The following is a 22,248-nucleotide window of genomic DNA, read 5'->3' as shown; positions in this document are numbered from 1 at the left end:
ACCCGGCACCTGGCTGCCTGGCTAGCTTATGCCCCGAAATAATTACACGGAAACTGTATTCTTTTAAACACTGCTTGGCCCATTAGTTCTAGCCTCTTAATGGCTAATTCTCACAGCTTGCCTACCCCATATTTAGTAATCTGTGTAGCACCAGTCTTATCGGGAAAGATTCAGCATGTCTGACCTGGCAGCTTGCTTCATGGCATCTGTCCTGGAGAGGAGCGGCATGGCATCTGCCTCACTTCCTCTTCCTCCCAGCATTCTGTTCTGTTTACTTCACCCACCTATGTTCTAACCTATCAGGCCAAGCAGTTTCTTTATTAATTAACCAATGACCTTCTTCCTCCATCATAGTGGTGTGAAGGAATCACCAACTAAAAATGACACAGGGGTTGGAGAGATAGTTTAGTTGGTATGTGCCTGTTGTGTAGGCCGCTGAGGACTTGAGTTCACTCTCCCACATCCACAAAAATGAACTGAGTGTGATGGTACACATTTGTAATCCCAACACTGGCTGGGGTGGGGATGGGGATGGAGCAAAGACAGGCAGATCCTTGGAGCTTTCTGCCAACTACTCCAGCCTAATACTCAGATCCCACTGAGAAACCTGGGATGACTTCTTCCTGAAGAACTACACTGGGGGTAGGCTTCTAGTCATATGTACATATACACATGCAAGACATACTCATACATACTCATACAGATACACAAAACAGACATTTTAAAAACCAGGGTGAGATATAGCTCATTGGTGGAGAGCTCCAAAGATTTTAGAGGCCTAAGGTTCAATCACCAGTATTACAAGGAAAAAAAAGGAAGCAAAACAAAAAGAAGATCTAGTCAGAATAAGGTTTTTAAAAAGAACTGGATAAATGCAATTACCAAACTGTAAGGACAACTATGTGTAACCTTTTTGTTGAAATGACTGGATAAACTGGGCTCTGCTGGAATAATTCAGGGTAAAATAGTAGTGAGCCATATAAGAGCATAGAGGGACCACAAATGCATATTACTAAGCAGAAGCGGTCAAGCTCAAAAGGCAACTCAGGGAATGATTTCCCTCTGGTACCCTGAAAAGGGTTACAAAAACAAACAAAACAAATTCCCTAAATAAAACAACAACAAAAACAATGACTGCCCAGGGCTGGGGAAGAGGGATTGATACAGAAAACACAGCAGTCTGTTTTGACTGTGAGATTGTCCATGATATTACACTCTGACAACAAATGTTGTTATGTGCTTGAAATGTAGAATGTCAAAAAGCAAATCTAATATAAATTATAAACCATGGGCTTCGGGTGATAACGATGTTTCCATACAGGCTCATCAGTTGTAAACACAACAATCTGGGGAGTGATAGTGACGGGTGTGTGTGTGTGTGTGGTGTGGTGGGGGGGTGGGGGAAGAGGGAGACGGGACTACACAGTGTGTGGGCAAGCACATATGGAAACTATGCTGGATTTTCTGTTCCATTTTGATATGAATTAAAAACCGCTCTTTAAGGGCGGTGGTGGCACGTGCCTTTAATCCCAGCACTTGGGAGGCAGAGGCAGGTGGATCTCTGTGAGTTTGAGGCCAGCCTGGTCTACAGAGTGAATTCCGGGACAGGCTCTAAAGGTACAGAGAAACCCTTTCTCAAAAAACCAAAACAAAAATAAACAACAAAAACCAAACCAAAACAATAACACTCTTTAAAAAAAAAGTAACATCTTTCCTAAAAACTATGGAGTCCCTGTACCTTAAATAGGACATCTACATCACACCTTCCAAGGTTCAGGTAACATAGCTGAAGATGGAGGGTAGGAATATAATCGCCAGAGGTTGGGGAAGAGTGCTGCCAAACAATGACATGCACATGACATGCACTGCATTGACCTCACTGCAGCTGTGGTGACAAAATTAAGCCTGCTATCATTTCATTTGCTGAGTAGGGAAGGGAAATTCATGCAGCTATCCCAGCTGTTAACAGATGCTGGGAGAGGGACTATTTCTTTAGTAATACAGCCACTGATAAGCTACCAATGTCCCAGTGACAAGCCTCAACTCATGTTCAGGAAGTGAGCCTAATTAAACCCAGCAGGTAAGACTCACAGTTTGTTTTATGTTTTTCAAGACAAGGATTCTCTGTATAATGGCCCTGACTATCCTAGAACTCACTCTGTAGACCAGGCTGGCCTCGAATTCAGAGATCCACCTGCATCTGCCTTCCGAGTGCTGGGATTAAAGACATGTGCCACTACTGCCAGGCTAAGAATGACATCTTAAAAGAATAAAGATTCTTGAGACCATTAGTCATTATGGAAATTCAAGCTTAATCACAGTGAGCTCTGCTAGCTGCTTCCTTGGAGAGAGCATCTGACTGAGCTCCTGGGAAATCTGGGCCCACTGCATGAGAGCGGCTTCACAGTTCCTCTCCTTACCCTTCCCTTCCTTTGGTTTCACTCCCCAGTGTAGGGTGTTGAATCCAGTACATATGCTAGCATTTTACAGACGGATTCAAGTTTTGTAGATCACACCAGACACAAATCTGTAGACAAGGAACTGCTTTCTTCCCATTACCTATAGGCGTTTCACATCAGCACACACCCTGGCTTCCAAAGAGAATTTTGGAAAGTATTTCTGCTTTTCCTTCCAAAAATAGCTTTAAATACCCCTTTTACAAAGAATAAACTTTGTATAATTTACACTTTCTAGACGTGTTCACCATTCCCTTGTTTTGGCATTAAAAAATCAGCTTCACCACCACTCCACTCCATCCCAGTGTGCTGTCACTTCCATGTCAGTAACCAGTTAGTGCTGGGTTAACAAGGAGGAGCTGATCAAATCAAATTGCTACATGCTGGGGAACCCTTGCTTATTGGAGGTTTAAATCACTTAAATTCAAGAAGGCTAATTTACATTTACCTCTCAGAAAGCAGCATGGTTTGACTTTTTCTTTATAAATTCTTACCTTATTCATTTGAGCAGATTTTTTCACATTTAAAAAAAATTATTTTTATTTTTAATTTTGTTATTTTTTGACTGTTTGGGAATTTTATATCATGCACCCCAATCCCACTCATCTCCCAGTCCCTATGTATCTGCCCCTCCAACCTGCAGCACCCCCCCTAAGAAAGTCAAAAAAGAATAAGATAAACAGTAATAGAAAAGAAAAAGAAAACTATTTCGCTCCTCCACCTTTCCCACCTCTTTATCCTAGTGGCATTGGGAAGCTGCTATCTATCACAGTTCACCCCTCTGTCCAAACAGTTTTACTTGCAAATGCTCATTGTGTCACTGGAGAGGTTCAAGGCCTCTGGCCTTGGTTCACCATCAATACTGGACCCCCAGTGACATTCCTCTCTGATGTCTTGCTGTTGCCTGGAGTCACGGAGATCCTGCAGCTCTGGTTCCGCAGCATCCCTTCACACACTCCAGCAGTTCAAAGGGGTAGATATTGGGTTGTTCCCTGGACGTGTGCCTCGGTGGCAGCTGAATTGGTTAGTCCAGGCCACTGGGACAGTTCCTCCTCTAGGGTGAGGGGCAGAGCCAGCTCTCTGGGACAGGGTGAGGGGTGGGACAAGCTTTCCCAAGGGTGGTGAGAGCAGCACTATTAGTGGTGGGGGCAGCTTTCCCCTGCAAGTTGATCACAGATTTAAAGTAGTAGGTTTTACCATAATTTAAGAGACCCAGTGTTTACAAAACACATTTCCCACTTAAGTGACAATGCTGAGTTTTGTCATATCTGAGAGTCTTAAACTAAATGTAGTTTCTGTGGATCACTATGTTTCACGCAGCAGAAGCCTGCATCTTCTCGTCTGCCAACTCCATTTCCTGATCTTCCTGTCTGCTAACTTCATTTCCTGCTCACGAAGGTAAGTCTTCCCTATACTTCCAAATGCTGACAGAGAGCAAGGCAGACTGAGGAGACAGGACTTGATTTAAAACTTGAGGCAATTACACACTGCAACAATAAGAAACAAAAACAAGAAAGGAAAAAATGTACAACAGGTAACTCCCCAAGTTTCTTCCTTTCTTCCTGACAATCACTGCACTGACAAGGGGACACAATTCAAATCTTCTGGCTTCCCAGACTCTGCCGTGAACTTCAATCGCCTTCATTTACCACTGTATTCTCAGCCCATCCGACCTATCTGACCTTCCTCAGTCCAAACACGAACTCTCCATCTCTGTCCATCTCCACACTTCACCCTGTAAATACCCTTGTGCATCTCATAACTCAATGCCATTTGTCCCAGAAGCTAACTGATAATCTCCAGCACACCTTCCTCTCCAGAGTCTCATTTCTGAATCCACCAGTTTCAAGGAACACTAAAAGGAGGCAATGAAAAATACATTGTTTAAAGACAGAGTAAGAAACTAAAGCTTAAAAATTAAAATAAGTGAAACCAAATCCATAAAGTAGGCTTACCTGTCTCATTACTTTCAGGCAGAGGTTCGTATTCTGAATGGTCCAGAGCCAGAGTGCTCATGTCTGTCTGTTCTGCCTCCGGTAAATCTGAGAGTGCCGCATTCTCGTGACTTTTGTCACCATCGCCATTGGCATCCAATCCTAGAATTACAATTTTATCCCAAAAGGCCATGTTAGAAGAATAACTTTCTTTTAAAATAAAGCTTACATTAGTGGCTACTCAAATTTTTTAATTGGATTGTAAAAGCTCCCAAGGCTCTAAGTCAGTGGTCTTCAACCTTCCTAATACCATGACCCTTTAATACAGTTCCTCATCTTTTTTTTTGGTTTTTTTGAGACAGGGTTTCTCTGTGGTTTTGGAGCCTGTCCTGGAACTAGCTCTTGTAGACCAGGCTGGTCTCGAACTCACAGAGATCCGCCTGCCTCTGCCTCCCGAGTGCTGGGATTAAAGGCGTGCGCCACCACCGCCCGGCTACAGTTCCTCATCTTGTGGTGTTCCTCAACCATAAAATTACTTCATTGCTACCTCATAACTAATAATTTTGCTATTGTTTTGAATCTCTAATGTAAATATCTGTGTTTTCGAATAATCTTAGGCAACCCCTTTGAAAAGGTTGTTTGACCCCCAAAGGGGCAGCAACTCACAAGTTGAGGGCTGCTGCTCTAAATATTACCACAAACCAGGGCACAAATATGACTGGATAAGATAGATTAAAGTGTTAAGGAAGGCAAAGGCTTAAAAGCAGACTGTTCCAGGTTATAAGCAGGCTCCCTACTCACCCTGCTGGTCGCAGTCTGCAGGATGGCCAGGGGCCTCCTCCCATGCGGCATCCACACCAACAGCTGCACTACTCGCTTCCAAATGGAACATATGAGTCCCCCATACTTTCGCATTAGGATTTAGTTCTGAAACTTTAGTTGTTGGGACCTAGAAAAGATTTTTAGACACACACACACACAAACATATATATATCCTAAGTTCAACCAAATGCTGTTTTGTTAGTTTATAATTTAAAAAAAAAACAAACATAAATTAATGTTAAGAGAATATAGGCTTAAAGGGCTAAGCCTAGCTAGTCACACACACCTTTGGGATGAAATGAGGCTCAAAAAACCCCAAACCAAACCAAACCAAACCAACAACATCGAAAAATGTAGTCAGCCATCCTTACAAGGCCGCTACACACTGCAGATAACAGACTCCTTCATCTCACCAAACTCGGTCTCAACTGTGTAACTGACTTCCCCTACGACCTAACACAAATCCCAATTTATAGATTTACAAATTCAATACAATGTAGATGGAAACATCTTAATTAGAAAGTTCCAAGCACATAAGCAAGAGAGAGAAAAACCAAAGCTCCTCCTAACAGCTAAGGCAGGAAACACCGTACACTCTCAGCAGAGCTACTGGCTCCCATTCCTGAGAGAAGCCTCCTTATCACCTCGGTGCCTTCACAGCAACTCCCGGAGCGACTACAGGTGGCTGCAGGTGATGTTGACCCTTCTAGTCTAGGGCTCTCACCTGTGCTAACATCACTGGGGCTTGAGTCCAGCATCCCACTGACAGCTGTGCAGTTATTTAATCTCTAGAAACATCACCTGACAGTGTGGTGCTGGTCTCACTTTCTAAAGTGAACAGGAGTCTTTCTCATTCTTCCTTTCCTCTTTCCTATTTATTCATTTATTGTTTTTTTTTTCTCTGCACAGCGTTTTCTGTATAGTCCTGGCTCTCCTGGAACTCAATCTGTGCACCAGACTGTCTTTGAACTCAAGAGATTTGCCCGCCTCTGCCTCTGAAGTGCTGGGATTAAAGGCGTGCGTCACCATCACCTGGTAGAATTTTTCATTTTTTTGGTGGTGGATAATTGCATAAAAGTATTTGGTAGTAAAATGTAAAATCCAATGTGAAGCTCCACAGGTTCTGAATGGCTATTCTAAACTGTATGGAAGTTCACTGAGGTTTATAGACCTAGGTTCTGGTTAAAACTGCATGATGGGTTTATTTGCAAGTACTTTTAATTAAAAAAAAAAGAAATTCAGATATTCATAATAAAAAATAATGTGATGAAGCTACTGGCTAAAGGCTCTTAGCATGAAGCTTGGTTCCCATAGAGCACACGTTAAAGCATTAGCTCACTGGTTACAATGACAACAATAGCATCTGATGCGTAGATGCTGGAGACTTCGAAGATTTCCAGCTCAGAGTATCAGAGTACTCTTAAAGGACCACCACCTCTTAGGTCATGTTCAATTCCAGACACAGCTGCTTACTGTTTCTAATACACCAGCACTTCTGTACTTCAGTCCAGTTTGTCTAGCATACCCTTTGATTTCCTTTCTGACTACTTGTATAAACACCTTTTAGATTAGGCCCAATTCTCTTCCCAGTACCCCAAATCACAAAATCAAGCTTTCCTATTCCAGTTTCATTCACTATATTAATCTCTTCCCAGTACCCCAAATCACAAAATCAAGCTTTCCTATTCCAGTTTCATTCACTATATTAACAGACTCTCTTGTCACATGCACATGCTATACATTTTTTAAATTCCTAATACCAACTAATGTTAATCATTTCCATTTTTAGTACCTTTTGCAGCAGACTAGCATGAATATATGTTCTGTAGTTTATAAAGACAGATTTCATGACTTCCTGGCTGTGAAGTGCCCACAAGCAGCACTCAGAGTTATTACAGCATGGCATGGTTAGTCTTCCATGTGCCTCCATCTGGACTGTATCTGTGGTCTATGTAAGTCTTAGGTGGCAAACACCAGACACACTTTGCTTACCACTGTGTTGCTAATATCCAGCAGTATTTAGAACATAGTAGAAAAGTACTTGGGAAATAGGCTGAATGAATACTTAACAAAGTAATAGCACAAGAAATGTACATTTTCCACAAAACGACATGGTTTTAGCTCACAAATGACTCAGAGAGACCTACTGTTAAAAAATTATTTAAGATTTATTTATTATGTATACAACATTCTGCCTCCATGTATGCCCGCATGCCAGAAGAGGACGCCAGATCTCATTACAGATGGTTGTGAGCCACCATGTAGTTGCTAGGAATTGAACTCAGGAGCTCTGGAAGAGCAGCCAGTGCTCTTTAACCTCTGAGCCATCCCTCCAGCCCCCTGTTAAGAAATTATTACATCTTAGATACTGAAGTGATGGCTCAGTGGTTAAACATATGCTACTCTTTCAGAAGATCCAGGTTTGATTCGCAGTACTCACAGAGCAGCTAACAACCGTGTGTTTGTGTGTGTGTGTGTGTTCAGTTCCAAAGGATCTGACACTCTCTTCTGGCCTTCTTAGACACTACACTTACACGGTGCAGGCATACATTCAGGCAAAACACCTATACACATAAAATAAACAAATCTTTAAGTGGGGGGACCTGGAGAATTGGCACAGTGGTTAAGAGCACATGTTGCTCTTGCAGAGGACCAGAGTTTGATTCTCAGAGTCTATGCGGTAGCTCACGACCTCTTACTCCAGTCCCAGGGAAACCGAAGACCTCTTCTGACCTTCCTTAGCACACATGGTACACAGATACATGAAGGCAAAATATTCATGCACATAAAATAATAAAACAAATCAATCTAAGTAAGAATTTGCCAGGTGATGGTGGTGCACACCTATAATCCCAGTCCTTGGGAGGCAGAGGCAAGTAAATCTCTGAGTTCAAGGCTAGCCTGGTCTACAGAGCAAGTTTCAGGATGGCCGAGATGACACAGAGAAAAAAAAACTGAAAACTTTTAAAAAGAAAGAAATCATTATTCTTTAAGCAGCTACATTCAAGCCAGCTATGAAGAGTGCTACACAATTTTGAGTGGTTAACTAGGATTCAGTAATAACAACAGCAGAGATCTTACATCTGCATTCCTACTACAATCACAACAAGCCTAACAGGCAAGTATTAATTACCAGCACCCCCTTTCACAAGAAAACTAAGACCAAGAAAAGTTAAATAATCTGCCAATGGTAATGATGGTAGTTAGAAAATTGTGCTCTAATATAAGCAAACACAAAACATTCAAGAACTGACTTCTCAAAATTCACATAAAAATATTTTTATTAAAGAACAACCTGCTATTATTTACGTAAAACATGGTTATGAAACTTGTAAAGGATTATTCAAATCCTAGTTTAGGGGGCTGGAGAGATGGCTCAGATGGTCCTGAGTTCAATTCCCAGCAACCACATGGTGGCTCACAACCATCTGTAATGAGATCTCGTGCCCTCTTCTGACCTGCAGGCATACATGGAGGCTGAACACTGTATACATAATAAATAAATAAATCTTAAAAAAAGAATCCTAGTTTAATCTGCCTGGCTCAATGAGCCAGAATTCCCCCCCACACACACTGAAATTTTTTTTTTTTTTTGGTTTTTCAAGACAGGGTTTCTCTGTGGTTTTGGAGCCTGTCCTGGAACTAGCTCTGTAGACCAGGCTGGTCTCGAACTCACAGAGATCCGCCTGCCTCTGCCTCCCAAGCACACACTGAAATTTTGTGGGTTGGAAACAGTTATTAAAACTAGAAGCAAGCTGACCTTAGCTGCCACATTCTAAAGTGATTGTACCTATAAAGTCAACACTGCTTCTCTCTGAAGGATGAGGCATCCCATCCGCAGGTTGTGATGTGCTGTACATTCAAAACACTATGCTTTTCTTAAAAAAGCACTGACTCACAAATTTTTATTTTACAGATGTACAATAGAATGGTTTTGCCAACAGGATATTGAACAGAAACTAGAGGAGTGTCAGAGAGGAAAAAGTAGATGGGGAAACTAGAATAGGTAAGATAATGGAGTAAAGAGTTGGGAACACCTCAGGAAAGACTGAATTCTGAGCCACAACAATGCTACCTCTGTAGAGATACAGCAGTCCAATATAAAGTTACTTCTATAATACCTATAACAAGACTCTTAAATTAAGTTTTGAAAGTTAAGGCAACACATTAAACACAGTAATACCAGACATCAGTATACTGCTTAGACATAATCTCACAATTGAAAAGCCAATTTAAAACAGAAAGCATGCATCTTGCATAAAGTCACAAGGAAAAAGACAGCACCCAGTCTGTACTCTGCATAAATGTACAAAGCAGTTAGCAATTGGTAGTCGCTACTAATTGTGCACATTTAAATAAAAGATTCTTTGTATATTATCTTAAAAGTTTAATTGTTTATAGAGTTTTGTCCTCTCCAACTACTTAAGGAGACAAACGAAGGACTGTGAAGGTTAACTTTTCTGGTAACATTCCCAAATGTGGGTACAAGAGCAATGTGAGCATGGAGAAAAGGCAGGCAAGACCAGACCAATGAGCAAGTCCTTCAATTATATGACCTATTTAGTCCCATTTTACAACTCTCTCCTTAGTATTTGACTGAAATCTATCTCCTTCCTATTACCAACAGCTTTTCTTAATGATTCCATAAAAATCACTACAAATAAACTACTGGCTGAATAAAGAAAAAAATCTTTCTATTTCAGGCCAGGCTTGTGTATCTATGAGTTTCATATCTACAGGTTCAACAAGTCACACATCAAAACTATCTGGGGGAACATCCTGTATACCTACTAAACACATACAATCCTTTTCTTGCTATTTCCCTAAACAACACAGCATAGCAATTATTCCACAGCTCTTACATAGTATCTAATATTTTAAGTATTCTTGAATGATATCAAGTATGCAGGAGAATACATATAGATTATATGCAAATACGGCAGTGTCTCACAAAAGGGACTTTTATCATTAATAATTTTAGTATCCATAAGCTCTTGGAACCAATCTCCTGCAGATAAAAAGGGATGAGTATATGTCTAACATTACTAATATTATCATATTACTAACACTTCGGTGCATCTGTATAATGAGCAAGATTGATTTTCTGTTGTTGAATAATATAAGCATTGACTACAGATCTAGAAAGATGCTCAAGTTAGCTACCCAACATCAGTAGCAAAGCTTCTTCCAAAGCACTGAGGTTGGTACACAGGTGGTTTTGACTGACAATAAGCTTTTAGGGCAGTTACAAGTAGCAAATTTTCTGCCTTAGACACAGTATAAAAAGAAGACACACTTGAAATATATTTGTGTTTTGTAAGTATAACATGTTGTCAGTGACTTCAAATACTTGCTGAAACTCCTCCTGCTGCCCATCTGACAAGAACCCCTCTCAAAAGGGTAAGGGACACTAAGCAAAACAGTATCCGTACAAAAAGGTCTGCACAATGCTGTGTGGGGTAATTAGTGGGACATGCTTTAGCACCAACAGTTAACGCAGTTTAAACTCTGGTTTAAATATACCAATTAATAATATATATTTCTCATTTGAAAAAGGTTAAATTGATGCCTCATGCATTCACAGTCTTACAAATGCATTCAGACTGCCTACAACCTAAATTAACTAATTTTCATAAACACAATCAGAAGGTAAAGATTGCCAGAGCACGACACAACAAACACTGATACAGCATACTTACTAACTGTCCACCTCTATTCTGCCATTCCCAAAAAACACCATCCTCTGACACTGGCAGCGGATAAGGGGTCTGTTCCAATGAAAATGAAGTATTTCCTAAGTACGGGAGCTTATTGTGCAGATTCTCACTAAATATTTGTGCATCTTCTGTCATGTTTTCTGTGGCTGTGTTAGCCCAGAGAAAGCCCACTTGATAACTACCACACCCACCTGTCAGTTCTTCTGAAAGTGCCTGACTTGCTAGCCCTGCCGTTGGGTAATAGGAAAATTTATTCAAACAACGAATATAAAACTCTTCTGGGATCCTGTGCCAATCCATTTCTGAGGAATTTTCAGACACATTTAGGATGTCCTGTGTAGGTGATACAACATAGTCACCACTTGGCACTGCACACTCTTTACTGTCTGCTGGGATGGCAGGAACTGCCTGGAGAGTATCACTGGGAACAGCTGCAGGCACATCCACTTGTATACAGTCAACATCAAAAAAAGAGGAATATCCCTCAGAAGTGTTGCATAATGTCATTTTCTTAAAAGTCACCTCAGAGTTTTTTGAAAACTGCATCTCTCCACTTAAAGTGGATTCTTTAAGTGTCGATTTGGCATTTCTTCTTTTTGTCCGACGTGGGCCTAAGCAGTCAATGCTGTTAGGATCAATACTGTCCTTATCCAAACAAAGTCTCTCTTTCTCTTCTTTGCATGTTAGTTTTTGTTTGCTCAATTCTGATGCACTGTTACCAAAGGCACTAGAAACTTCTTTAACTGACTCAGACTTAATGAGATGCAGTTTTGGGCTTTTGTCACTATTAACCCACTCTGCTTCATGGGACACTGGACTGTGATTTAAAGGTGGTACAGCAGTAAGGTCTGGGTATTCATTCACTCCATCTGTTTTGTAACTATTTTCAATTTGATTAGTTTCACAATCAAGATCTGCTGCTACGTCGGAACCAATACAAGTTACTGTGCTTCCACTGAGCACAACTTTACATTTAGGAACACTTGCTTCCCACTGAAAGATTGTTTTAGCATCTGACTTGGCATTTTCTATGTCCTCCTCACTGATCTCTCTATAATTAGCCTTCTGTTGTTCCTTTTCAGCCTTTTCTAGTGCATAGGGCCCATTGGATTGGTTGTGTCCTGCACCAACAAAGCTCTTCACATGCACTTCATCTCCTGTGTTATTATGGAGGGCTGTTTCCCTTGCTTCAGTGTCAGGACAGGGGAAAATGAAAGCAGGGGGTGTTTCTGGGCCCTCAAGAGGTCTGGAGTGATCATAAGACTTGTCACTTGGCATTCTTTGTGGAAGTCCAAGCTTCAGCAGATCTGTCGTCTGGACCACCCCTTCTGTGTCTGGTTCACATTCCACTTGAGTTACATTACAGGTCTCTGTCTGAGCCTTTTCTGTCCTACTACCTACACAGAGGTCTGCTTGATACCAACATTTCAACTCCCTATTGCCAAGGCTCTCAGTCTCTAAAATGCTCATTCTATCTTCATCTTGGTAAGTGGAACCATTTTCAGAACACAAGAACATCTCACCTCTGTTTGCCAGTTGGATACTTCCAGTTTCCCGACTGCTATCTCTCGGGTTCTCCTTCATCTGCACTGGCTCCCGGTGGGGTATGGGATTAGGACCATCAGGTTTGTTCAAGGTAACTTCTCTGAGATTAGCATGAACTGGGAGATATTCATTGACTAAACTCTCTGAAACTAACCTTTTGGGGCTTAAGTTAATCTTATCTAGACCAAAGGAAAGGATCCTACCTGGGCTGTTAACACTGATGTGAAAATAATCATTGTCCTCTAGTAGCTTTTCAGAGTCCTGCTCTCTTTCTGTTTTAGAGTTTAAACTTTGGCCAGCACTCACTGTTATAGCCTCAGGTTCACCATTCCCATCAACATATGAAATGTCATTAAGTAAATTAACAAGTGAATCATCCACCTGACTTCCTACTCCTGAAGCACTGCTCTCTCTTTCTTCAGATACAGCACGCGGACACTTTAATGAGTCACTGCCTATGTTAATATTTAATTCAGGGAGTAGGCCAGTATTATGTAATGTACTATGTTCTGTGTGATCTTTAGGGAATTTGGCATAAACTTTTGCTCTCAGAGACTCAGTTTGCAGGTCACTGATGTGTACTTCATCAGATGGTTCACAATCCACTAAAATAGCCAAACTACATTCACTTTTCTCGCTAAATGCTTCTTTTGTTTCACAAGGGCATAGGTTATCCTGGGGTAACAGTTCTTCATCCTGCAGCTTTAATTCTCCTGCCCTCTGTACAGTATTTGAGGCAGCACATTCTTCCCTGTTAGCTACAGGCCAATCCACTTGGAAAATTTCATAAGTAACAGCTGAATGACATTCTTCTGCAGCTGCTCCATACATGGGAGTGTACTGTTCTTCTTCCATGTTCAAGGACTCCGGATCTATGGCACAAATACTGTAAAATTTGCTCTCCCTTGAATTCTTAAAATGTTTGTCACCAACACAAAAAAGGCTTTTATTTTGCAACTCTCCAGCAGACACATCTACAGAGTTATTTTCATTAAAACTACTTATTTGAACATTTAGAACTTTTTCTTTGTCTATTAAAGAGTTTTTACAAGTGGCCAGGTAACACTGCAGATGGTCACTTAGACAAGTTTCCTCCTGCTGATCAGAAGGCATGGGCACATGTGAGAAAGGCTGGTCTTCTTCAGAACAAGCCTGTCCGTCACTACTCATATACAGTGGGTCACTGACAATCTCAGAATTCTCTTCAATAACAACAGTATCTAAATTCTTGTCACCCTCATCTAAATTTTCAGACCCATGATAGAACTCAGATGTGGAAGAGGAATTAGAATTCAGTGACTGCTTTGATCTATGATCCTGTCCGTGCCCAGACCTTGTAAAAACTCTAGTCCACACAGTGACACCAGCGGCTGCTCGGCTGGGTCCATTTTCAACATTGTGAAGCTCCTCACCTTCAAGGGTATCAAATAATGAAGATAAAGTTTTACTTATCTTGTTCTCCGGTTTCTTCTCTTCCACAGATTTTTGTAACAGGCCAATTTTCTCATTGTCACTATCACTACTTAATTCTTTGCTGAAGCAACAGCCCATATCGAAAGTTCAAAAACGCACATCACAATGCTTGTCCTTTTCTGAGCTTCTACAAATACATCTCACACTAACTTGCTATCATTTCTGAAAAGAAGCCAACACACAGTACCAAAAATAGCTCCTTGCACAGCAGTCACATGCTACTGCCACTCAAATCCAAATCCTAATGACAACAGAGCCCTGCCTGGCATTCATCAGACTCCTTGTGCTGAAATCCAAATGGCACATGGAATGTAAAGGTACAGAACAGCAGGGGAAACAGAAGCATATATGTGGATAAATTTAATTCTAAAAACAACTCAAATTATTAGCACAGTCACAAGAAATTTCAAATTTCTGGTCTTTTTTTTTTCAAGTATTTCAGTATCTCTTGGATTTTATTTCATAAGACAGTAGTCATCAAAGAATTTCCTTTAAAGAAAACAATACCAGGAACTTAAACACTTAGTTACCAGTCTGCAAGGGGACACAGTGGGTAAGGGTACTTGCAGTGCAAACCTAATAACTTGAGTTCAATGCACATGTTTGCTCTGGAACAGTTACACTTGCACTCTTACGCACACATACACACACGCGTGCGCATGCAATAATGAAAATTTTTTTAAAAAATTCTACATTTTACAGCTACTTAAAAGTTTAATCTTGCTAGGCGTACTGGCATACACCTTTAATCACAGCACTCAGAAGGCAGAGGTAGGAGGACCTTTGTGAGTCTGAGGCCAGCCTGGTGAACAAAGCTACACAGAGAAACCGTCTCAAAAAACAAAGAAACAAACAAAAACCAAAAACTCTCTCTCTCTCTCTCTCTCTCTCTCTCTATATATATATATATGTATTATATACTGCTAAAAATATTTAACCTGTAAGATACTGTGCTAAAAGCAGACGGTTGTTTCTTTTTTCAGGTTTTTTTGAGACAGGGTTTCCCAGTAGCTATGAAACCAGTCCTGGAACTCACTCTGTAGACCTTGAACTCACAGAGATCCACCTGCCTCTGCGTCCTAAGTACTGAGATTAAAGGCGTGCCCCACCACTGCCCAGCCCTGTTGTCATTTTTAAACCAAAAAAGTATTGGCTATTTTCAGACCATCAAGCTTTCTGACTGTGAGCCTACTATTCAGTACGTAGATATATAGTAATTAATCTAAACATTCACTCAGAAACAGTGTCATCAAAAGGCATAGTTTGTTGATGAGTGGGGTGGGGTGCAGGAGGTTAAACCTTGCATAAATCAAGCAACCACTCTACCACCAAGCTCCATCCCAAGACAGTTCCTTTGGTTTAGTTCTCTTATCTTGTTATCTTTAAGTAATTTTAAAGAATTATTTCTGATTGGGCCAGTAGGATGCCTTAGTGAATAAAGACAGTGGCTGCCAAGCCTGACAATTCAAGTTTGACCCCTGAGACCAACACTGCGAAGGGCGAGAACTGACTCCCCAAATTTGTCCCCTGACCTCTACACACACACTATGACGTGTGTACACATATACATAGAAGGAATAATTAAATATAATGAAATGCTTAAGATCATTCTGACATAGTTCAGGCTTTATTGAGTTGTCTATAGAGTTTAGTGCCTAAGAGTCAAGTTCCCATATTACAATTAGAAAAGACTTGGCACTTCTCAGAAAAACAAGCACTTCTACTGATATTGCTTGTCCTTACCCATCTCTCTCAAACAGCATCTCTGCTCATTTATGCTGAAATGCAACAGAATCAACAACTGAAAATGGCCCTGAGGCCAAAGTAACTCCACTAGGAACACTGACTGGGGGCAACTTGGCAGCAGAAAGGCAGTTAGACCTTGAACTCTTGCTTCTCTCGCGTTAAAGGCGACAATCATTGGCCACCACACCCAGTTTATACAGTACTGAGGCTCTCTCCTTACACGTGAGGCAAATCTTCTATCAACAGAGTTATATATTCAGCCTATGTCCTTATTCTGTTATTATTTAGAATTTGATTTGCGTACTCTAAAAAATCAATTACATTAGCTAAATTCAGATGAACTGAAAACACTGTCAAGAATACTTGAGAATAAATATATCTGACACTTCCATTGTGAAAAAGAGACAAAGTCAACACTTAACACATCCAAGGGCACATTGTCAAATGGGTCCTCCTTTTGACAAACCTAAACCTTTTTCTAATTCTTTTTATAATACATATTTGGGATAATGCCATATCTGGCAATCTTGACTGTGGCTAGACAATCTGTGATAAATCTAGAAAACGAATTACCTGAGTCAAAGCTGGGATGGAACTTGTTTGAGAAGTGGTTTGCGATATAGGACCATTCATCTGTAAAATTGAAAACATAAAAAACTCCATCATTCTAACATAAAGAAAACATAATTTCAAACCATAGTAAGAAGTCAAAACCAAACCCAATGGGGGGGAAATGCATGTTTTTACATTGCAAAAAAAATTATGAATAAGTATATTCAAAAGAAGAAAGAAGCTTTAAAATGAAGTACTAAGTGAAATTTCTGGTAGTTTCAACAGGGGTAATTTTTAAAAGCTACTTTTCCCAACACTACTTAGAACTTTAAATATTATTGTTTGACAGGATTAAATTTTTTGTTATTGTTTTGGTTTTTGAGACAAGGTTTCTCTGTGTAGCTCTGGCTATCCTGGAACTCACTCTGTAGATCATGCTGGCCTGGAACTCATAGAGATTCATCTACCTGCGCTTCTTGAGTATCCTGGGATTAAAGGTGTGCACCATCACCATCACTACTCAGCTAGGATTAAAAGTTTTAAAAAATTGATTATTTATAAGTCCACTGCATGCAAGTATTTGCACTTGGGCACAGGAGCCCTCAGGGGCCACTGGATGGCCTGAAGCTGCAGTTATAGTAAGAGGCTATGAGCTGGGGGGGTGGGCACATGTGCCAGGAACTCTAAACATTGAGCCATCTTTCTAGACCAGGATTAAAATTCAAGGTAGCCAAAACAAGTATAATAAAATCCTAATTAACTTTACTATAATGGCTGTGATATTAGTGTGGGTGTTTAGTTTTTAGAGCTATTTTATGTGTATGTGAATGTTCTGCCTGTATGCCTGGTACGCATGGGGGTCAGAAGAGGGGTCAAGTCCCCTGGAACTGGAATTAGAGATGGTTGTTAAGTCATGATGTGGATGCTGGGAACCAAACCCAGGTCCCCTGCAAGAGCAACAAGTGCTCTTAATGATGGAGCCATGCCTCCAGCCCACGTCTTTTTTATTATTTTATTTCTTATTATTTGTGAGTATGTTAGATGTATGTTTACAACATGTGTCTGAGTGTGTGGGGTGTGGGAAGGGTGCCACAGTGTGCATACGAAGTCAAAGAACCACTTTCACTGGTTCTCTCTTTCCACTGTGGAATATGGGAATCTAATTTAGATTTTCTGGCTTGTGGGACACTGCTTTTACTCATTTACTGGCCCCTGAACTGCACTTTCTTAATACAAAGCTTTAAGTATCTAAAGTTACAGGTGTCTATTGTTTTCTGTATCTAGTGCTGTGGTTCCCAGCATGTGAGTCATGACCCCTTTGGGGTTGCTTATCAGACATCTACATTATGATTCATAACAGTTATGAAGTAGCAACAAAAACATTTCATGGTTGGGGGTCACCACAACATGAGGAACTATATTAAAGGGTCACAGCTTTATGAAGGTTGAGAACTACTGACCCAGTACTTTTAGTTTCTGCCACTAAAGCTGCACAGGTATTTTTTTTAAAGATGAAAAGGGTTGTCTGAAATATTAGAGCTTGCTATTTGAGGCAGCTGCAGAATAAAAACATAGAAAGTAGAATTTCCTTCACTACTTTCTCAACTATACCATAAAACAAGCTGACTTTCCTTTAAAAACAGGTCACAAAGCCCTCATTCCTGAGGGCATCCAGTTTGTTACTAGAGACAAGAATATCACACACAGATGCCAAGACAAACCTGAGCAGGCCTAAGTTCCCGCTAACAGCATCCTATCATACCACCCTTGTACAAGTATGCTTCTGTTTTCAGACTTAGCAGAGTTTGCTCTGTCTGTCTTTACTGCTAACTCACTGCTAAATAAATGTGTTTCTCTAGGTGTAGGGATCTCAGCCAGAACACTGGATGAGTAAGAAGTCCTTTTGCCTCTGTATGACTTATTCGATACACTTGTTCTAAGAGTCAAAGTTCAGTGTAGAGTTCTTTTTTTTTTATTTTTTTTATTCTTTTTTAATTAAAATTTCCACCTGCTCCCCGTTTCCCATTTCCCTCCCCTCCTCCCAAATATTGTCCCCTCCCCCCCAGTCCCCTCCCCCTATTCCCACTCCTCTTCTCCTCCCCCCACACCATTCCCCCTCCCTCTCGATACTGGAGAGCAGTCCAAATTCTCTGCCCTGCGGGAAGATGAAGGTCTTCTATCTAGAGTTCTTTATCAGAAAAAGAGATGGATGCCTGTGCCCTTGGGCTTCCCTCTTTCCAGCAGCACCTACCAGATGAGAGCTGTCCTTGCCCTCCTGGACTCGCTGTGCCTGCGGTTCAGCCACAACTTTAGCGTCCTGATCAGAAGTCATGGGCTCCACTGGAGAAGTATAATGCCAACCTCTGGACGCTGGAGAATGACAAGGAGTGAAAGAGTCACTTAAGAAGCACCAGTTTTTGTTGTTTTATTTTTGAGATGGTCTAACTCTGTAACCCAAGCAAGCCTGGAACTTACTATATAGTCCAGGTTGCCTCCAACTCACTGGAACCCTTCTACCTCAGTTTCCCCAATGCTGGGATCCCAAGTGTGAGCCACTATACCCAGCACTTTGACTAATTTTTCTTAAACTACTAAGTCTAAAAATACTTCTAAAATATCTGTTCACCCTTCTGGATCCCAAATAGTTTAGAAACAATTGCCCAGAAAATTCATGTTATTCACTGAGGCCTTGGCAAGCTTCTCCTTCAAACCAACCAGGTGAAACTGAAATCAGAAAACTTGGAAACTGTGTGCCAACACAAAAAAGCCCAGGAATTCATCTTAAAATCTAAAATTGAGGGGTTAATATTCAGGGCACACGAGGAATATTCATAGTTCAAGAGTAAAAACCAAATAAACTAATTTCAAAATGGCCAAAGAATGTAAGTACCACCCACCATCAATGGAGAATGACAAGCATACTTAGACATTCAAATACCTCATTAATCATCAGGGAAAAGCTAATTAAAACCACAAAAAGTACCACCATGCACCTGTTAGGACAGTTCTAAAAAGACAAGCGCTAACAAGTGTTGACATGGGCGTGGAGAACAGAGAATGCTGCTGGAAGGACTGTGTGGCCATTATTGAAAAATGGTAGAGAGGTTTCTCAAAACTTTAAAAATAAAACTACTACACTACATGATCCAGCAATTCCATTTTTTGGTATCCATCTCAGGAAAAGCAGTAAGTTCCTCCTGAAGACAGCCTATGCCCACTGCAGTATCACTCACACTAGCCAAGTAAAAGAATCCCCTGCAGATGAAGGAAAAGGGGAAGGAGGGAAGGAGTCTTGCTTGCTGAACATAATGAACAGATAAACCTGGAAGACATCTGGCTTGGGAAAACTAAAGCAAGCACTGGAAGTTAAACACTGTATGAATTTACTTACAAATACAATACAATCCTAGTCAAACACACACAGAGAGAAATAGAGAATGGTAGTTTTCAGGGAATGGGAAGGAAAGAGAAGATAGGAAGTCATAGGTCAAAGGGCACAACAATGCAGTGATTGAGGATGATGAGGTCTCCTGATCTAATACAACACAGAGCTAGGAATTCTTGTGCACAGAAGTCTGCTATGAAAGTAGATTTCATATACTCTTGATGTACACTTAATGTGACTGATTATAAGTGTGATGTACACTTAAGGTGACTGATTATAAGAGCCATATCACATGTATACCTCAGGTAAGTATATATTAAGAAACTAGAAAACCATGGAATCCACTAATGCTAAAAACAAATTATTTTTATGAATCCCAAATTTTTATCTTATAGTTTTTAAATGGTCCCATTGATTTACTTTCATCAACAACAGTTGTGGTCAGGGATGCAGAGCAAAGGCATGAGAATAGTGAGTTTGACCAGTATGGTCTATATAGCAAGTTCCAGGCAAGCCAGAGCTACATTAAAGAGTAACTGCAAAGGAAGTGATTTCATTAGAAAGAAAATAGAAACATTTCAGTACAGTTGTACAAACACTAGAGGATTCGGGAAACACTCTCTCAACAGTAGACAATAAACTTCACATAGAATGCCTCATCTAACTTTCAAAAATGACTTAGGAAGAGACAACTTTCATGACTTTTATTGTGAGGATTCCTAAGCATTTCATTCTAAATTGAAGATTAATGCTTCACAAATAAGATAAAGAGTTCAAAGTGGCCGGGCGGTGGTTGCGCACGCCTTTAATCCCAGCAGAGGCAGAGGCAGGCGGATCTCTGTGAGTTCGAGGCCAGCCTGGTCCACAAGAGCTAGTTCCAGGACAGGAACCAAAAGCTACGGAGAGACCCTGTCTCGAAAATCCAAAAAAAAAAAAAACAAAAAAAACAACAACAAAAAAAGAGTTCAATGTGGGCTAGGTACCTTTTCAGTTACTTCTCAAAACAATTACCAGAAGGTCAAAGGGGGGGGGGGCGGGTACAAAAGTAACTAAGTAACTCGTTTTTGTTTCATTAAATATTCATGCAGGCTTTTTCACTTATTACTATTTTAAGCTATTAACCATTACTTTGTAATGGGTTTGATCACAACATCTTCACACACCTCATTACACTTCAACCTCATTCATTCCCCTCTCCCACTGTCCCCTCCCATGTCCAGTACCTTCCAGTTGGGTCCCCTTTCTTCTCCTAGTATTCTATTTTCCTATTTCCCATCTCCCTAAGATCTCTTCATGTCCTCTCATGATCCTCTTTTTAGTTTGTGACTATACACACACACACACACACACCACACACACAAACACAGAAGGGAGAGGGAAGGGATTTTGAATGTAGGTTCCATAGGAGAGAAAGTGGTGATACCAGAAGGTATCAGATCCTCGAGAACTAGAGTTCAAGTTGTGAGTTGCCACGTGGAGGCTGGGAATTGAACTTGAATCCTCAGGTCAGCCAGTGCTCACAAATCCCTCAGCAATCTCTCCAGCTCCATTATTTGCTTCCTTAGTGAGAGGCATTCTGACGGGGAGGAGATGGAATCTTAAAATGGCTATAAATGCATTTTACCCAACAGCTAAGGATGTTGAAGCTTTTTTCACCTCTATAATTTTCTCCCTATTCTCAAACACCTGGTTCTAATTTCTAATACTTTAATTAATGAAATTATTTGATTATCAAAAGCAATTTCTTTCAAGCCTGGCGGTGGTGGCATAAGCCTTTAATCCCAGCACTCGGGAGGCAGAGGCAGGTGGACTCTGTGAGTTTGAGGACAGCCTGGTCTACAAGAGCTAGTTCCAGGACAGGAACCAAAAGCTACAGAGAAACCCTGTCTCGAAAATTAAAAAAAAAAAAAAAAAGCAATTTCAGCCAGGCATTTTAATCCCAAAACTTGGGACATGAGACAGAAAGATCTACAAAGCAAGCTCCAGACCAGCAAGGGCTGCATAACAAGATCCTGCCTCAAAAGAGAAATGGAATTAAAAAAAGATTTATTTATTTATTTATTATATACAGTGTTTAGCCTCCATGGTACGCCTGCAGGCCAGAAGAGGGCACCAGATCTCATTACAGATGGTTGTGAGCCACCATGTGGTCACTGGGAATTGAACTCAGGACCTCAGGAAGAGCAGTCAGTGTTCTGAACCTCTGAGCCATCTCTCCAGCCCCGAGAAATAGAATTTCAAAACAGGTAACAAGCAGCCTCAGGAGAAGGATAGTGTTAGAACATATGTGCTATGAGGGTGGCAGGGGAACACCAGGGCGTACAAAGTTTTAAGAGGGAAATAAGGAAACAGGAGATGGTTGGGGAGAGGTCAGCCAAAACTAAGGATCTATGAAAAAGTTTTAAGGAAAACTGATACTTGGTAAACCAGTTTATAAATAAGGGGTTGAACTGAGGTATCCTGCATGGGCAGATAATCTGAATCCCAGAAGCCATAGGTTATTAAATGAAGAGTCCAGCGACACTACCTTCCCTCTCCCCAGCTACTATTCCCTGCCAAGTAGTTCATCAGGAAGACCTGAGAACACCAATCAGTAGAGGAAACTGCCTCAGTGGCTG

At 40.8% G+C, this 22,248-nt stretch overlaps 1 protein-coding gene across 3 annotated transcripts in view; it reads right to left on the bottom strand.

The window, feature by feature from the left end:
* The window catches only part of Larp4b (La ribonucleoprotein 4B), a 76,658-nt gene that overhangs the window by 28,979 nt on the left and 25,431 nt on the right, over positions 1-22,248 (bottom strand). For all 3 annotated transcript variants that reach the window (XM_057787500.1, XM_057787501.1, XM_057787502.1), the window contains exons 2-5: positions 18,497-18,615; positions 16,267-16,326; positions 5,192-5,339; positions 4,412-4,552 (exon numbers count right to left, since the gene is read on the bottom strand). In XM_057787500.1, the coding sequence (XP_057643483.1) occupies positions 4,412-4,552; positions 5,192-5,339; positions 16,267-16,326; positions 18,497-18,577 (430 nt within the window). In that variant the 5' untranslated portion in view covers positions 18,578-18,615. The remainder of the gene's footprint in view (positions 1-4,411; positions 4,553-5,191; positions 5,340-16,266; positions 16,327-18,496; positions 18,616-22,248) is intronic.

Source organism: Chionomys nivalis, chromosome 13 (assembly GCF_950005125.1).
Source record: "Chionomys nivalis chromosome 13, mChiNiv1.1, whole genome shotgun sequence".
Taxonomy (NCBI): Eukaryota; Metazoa; Chordata; class Mammalia; order Rodentia; family Cricetidae; genus Chionomys; species Chionomys nivalis.
Note: the sequence above shows the minus strand (reverse complement) of the source record. Positions and strands in the feature narration are given on the sequence as shown.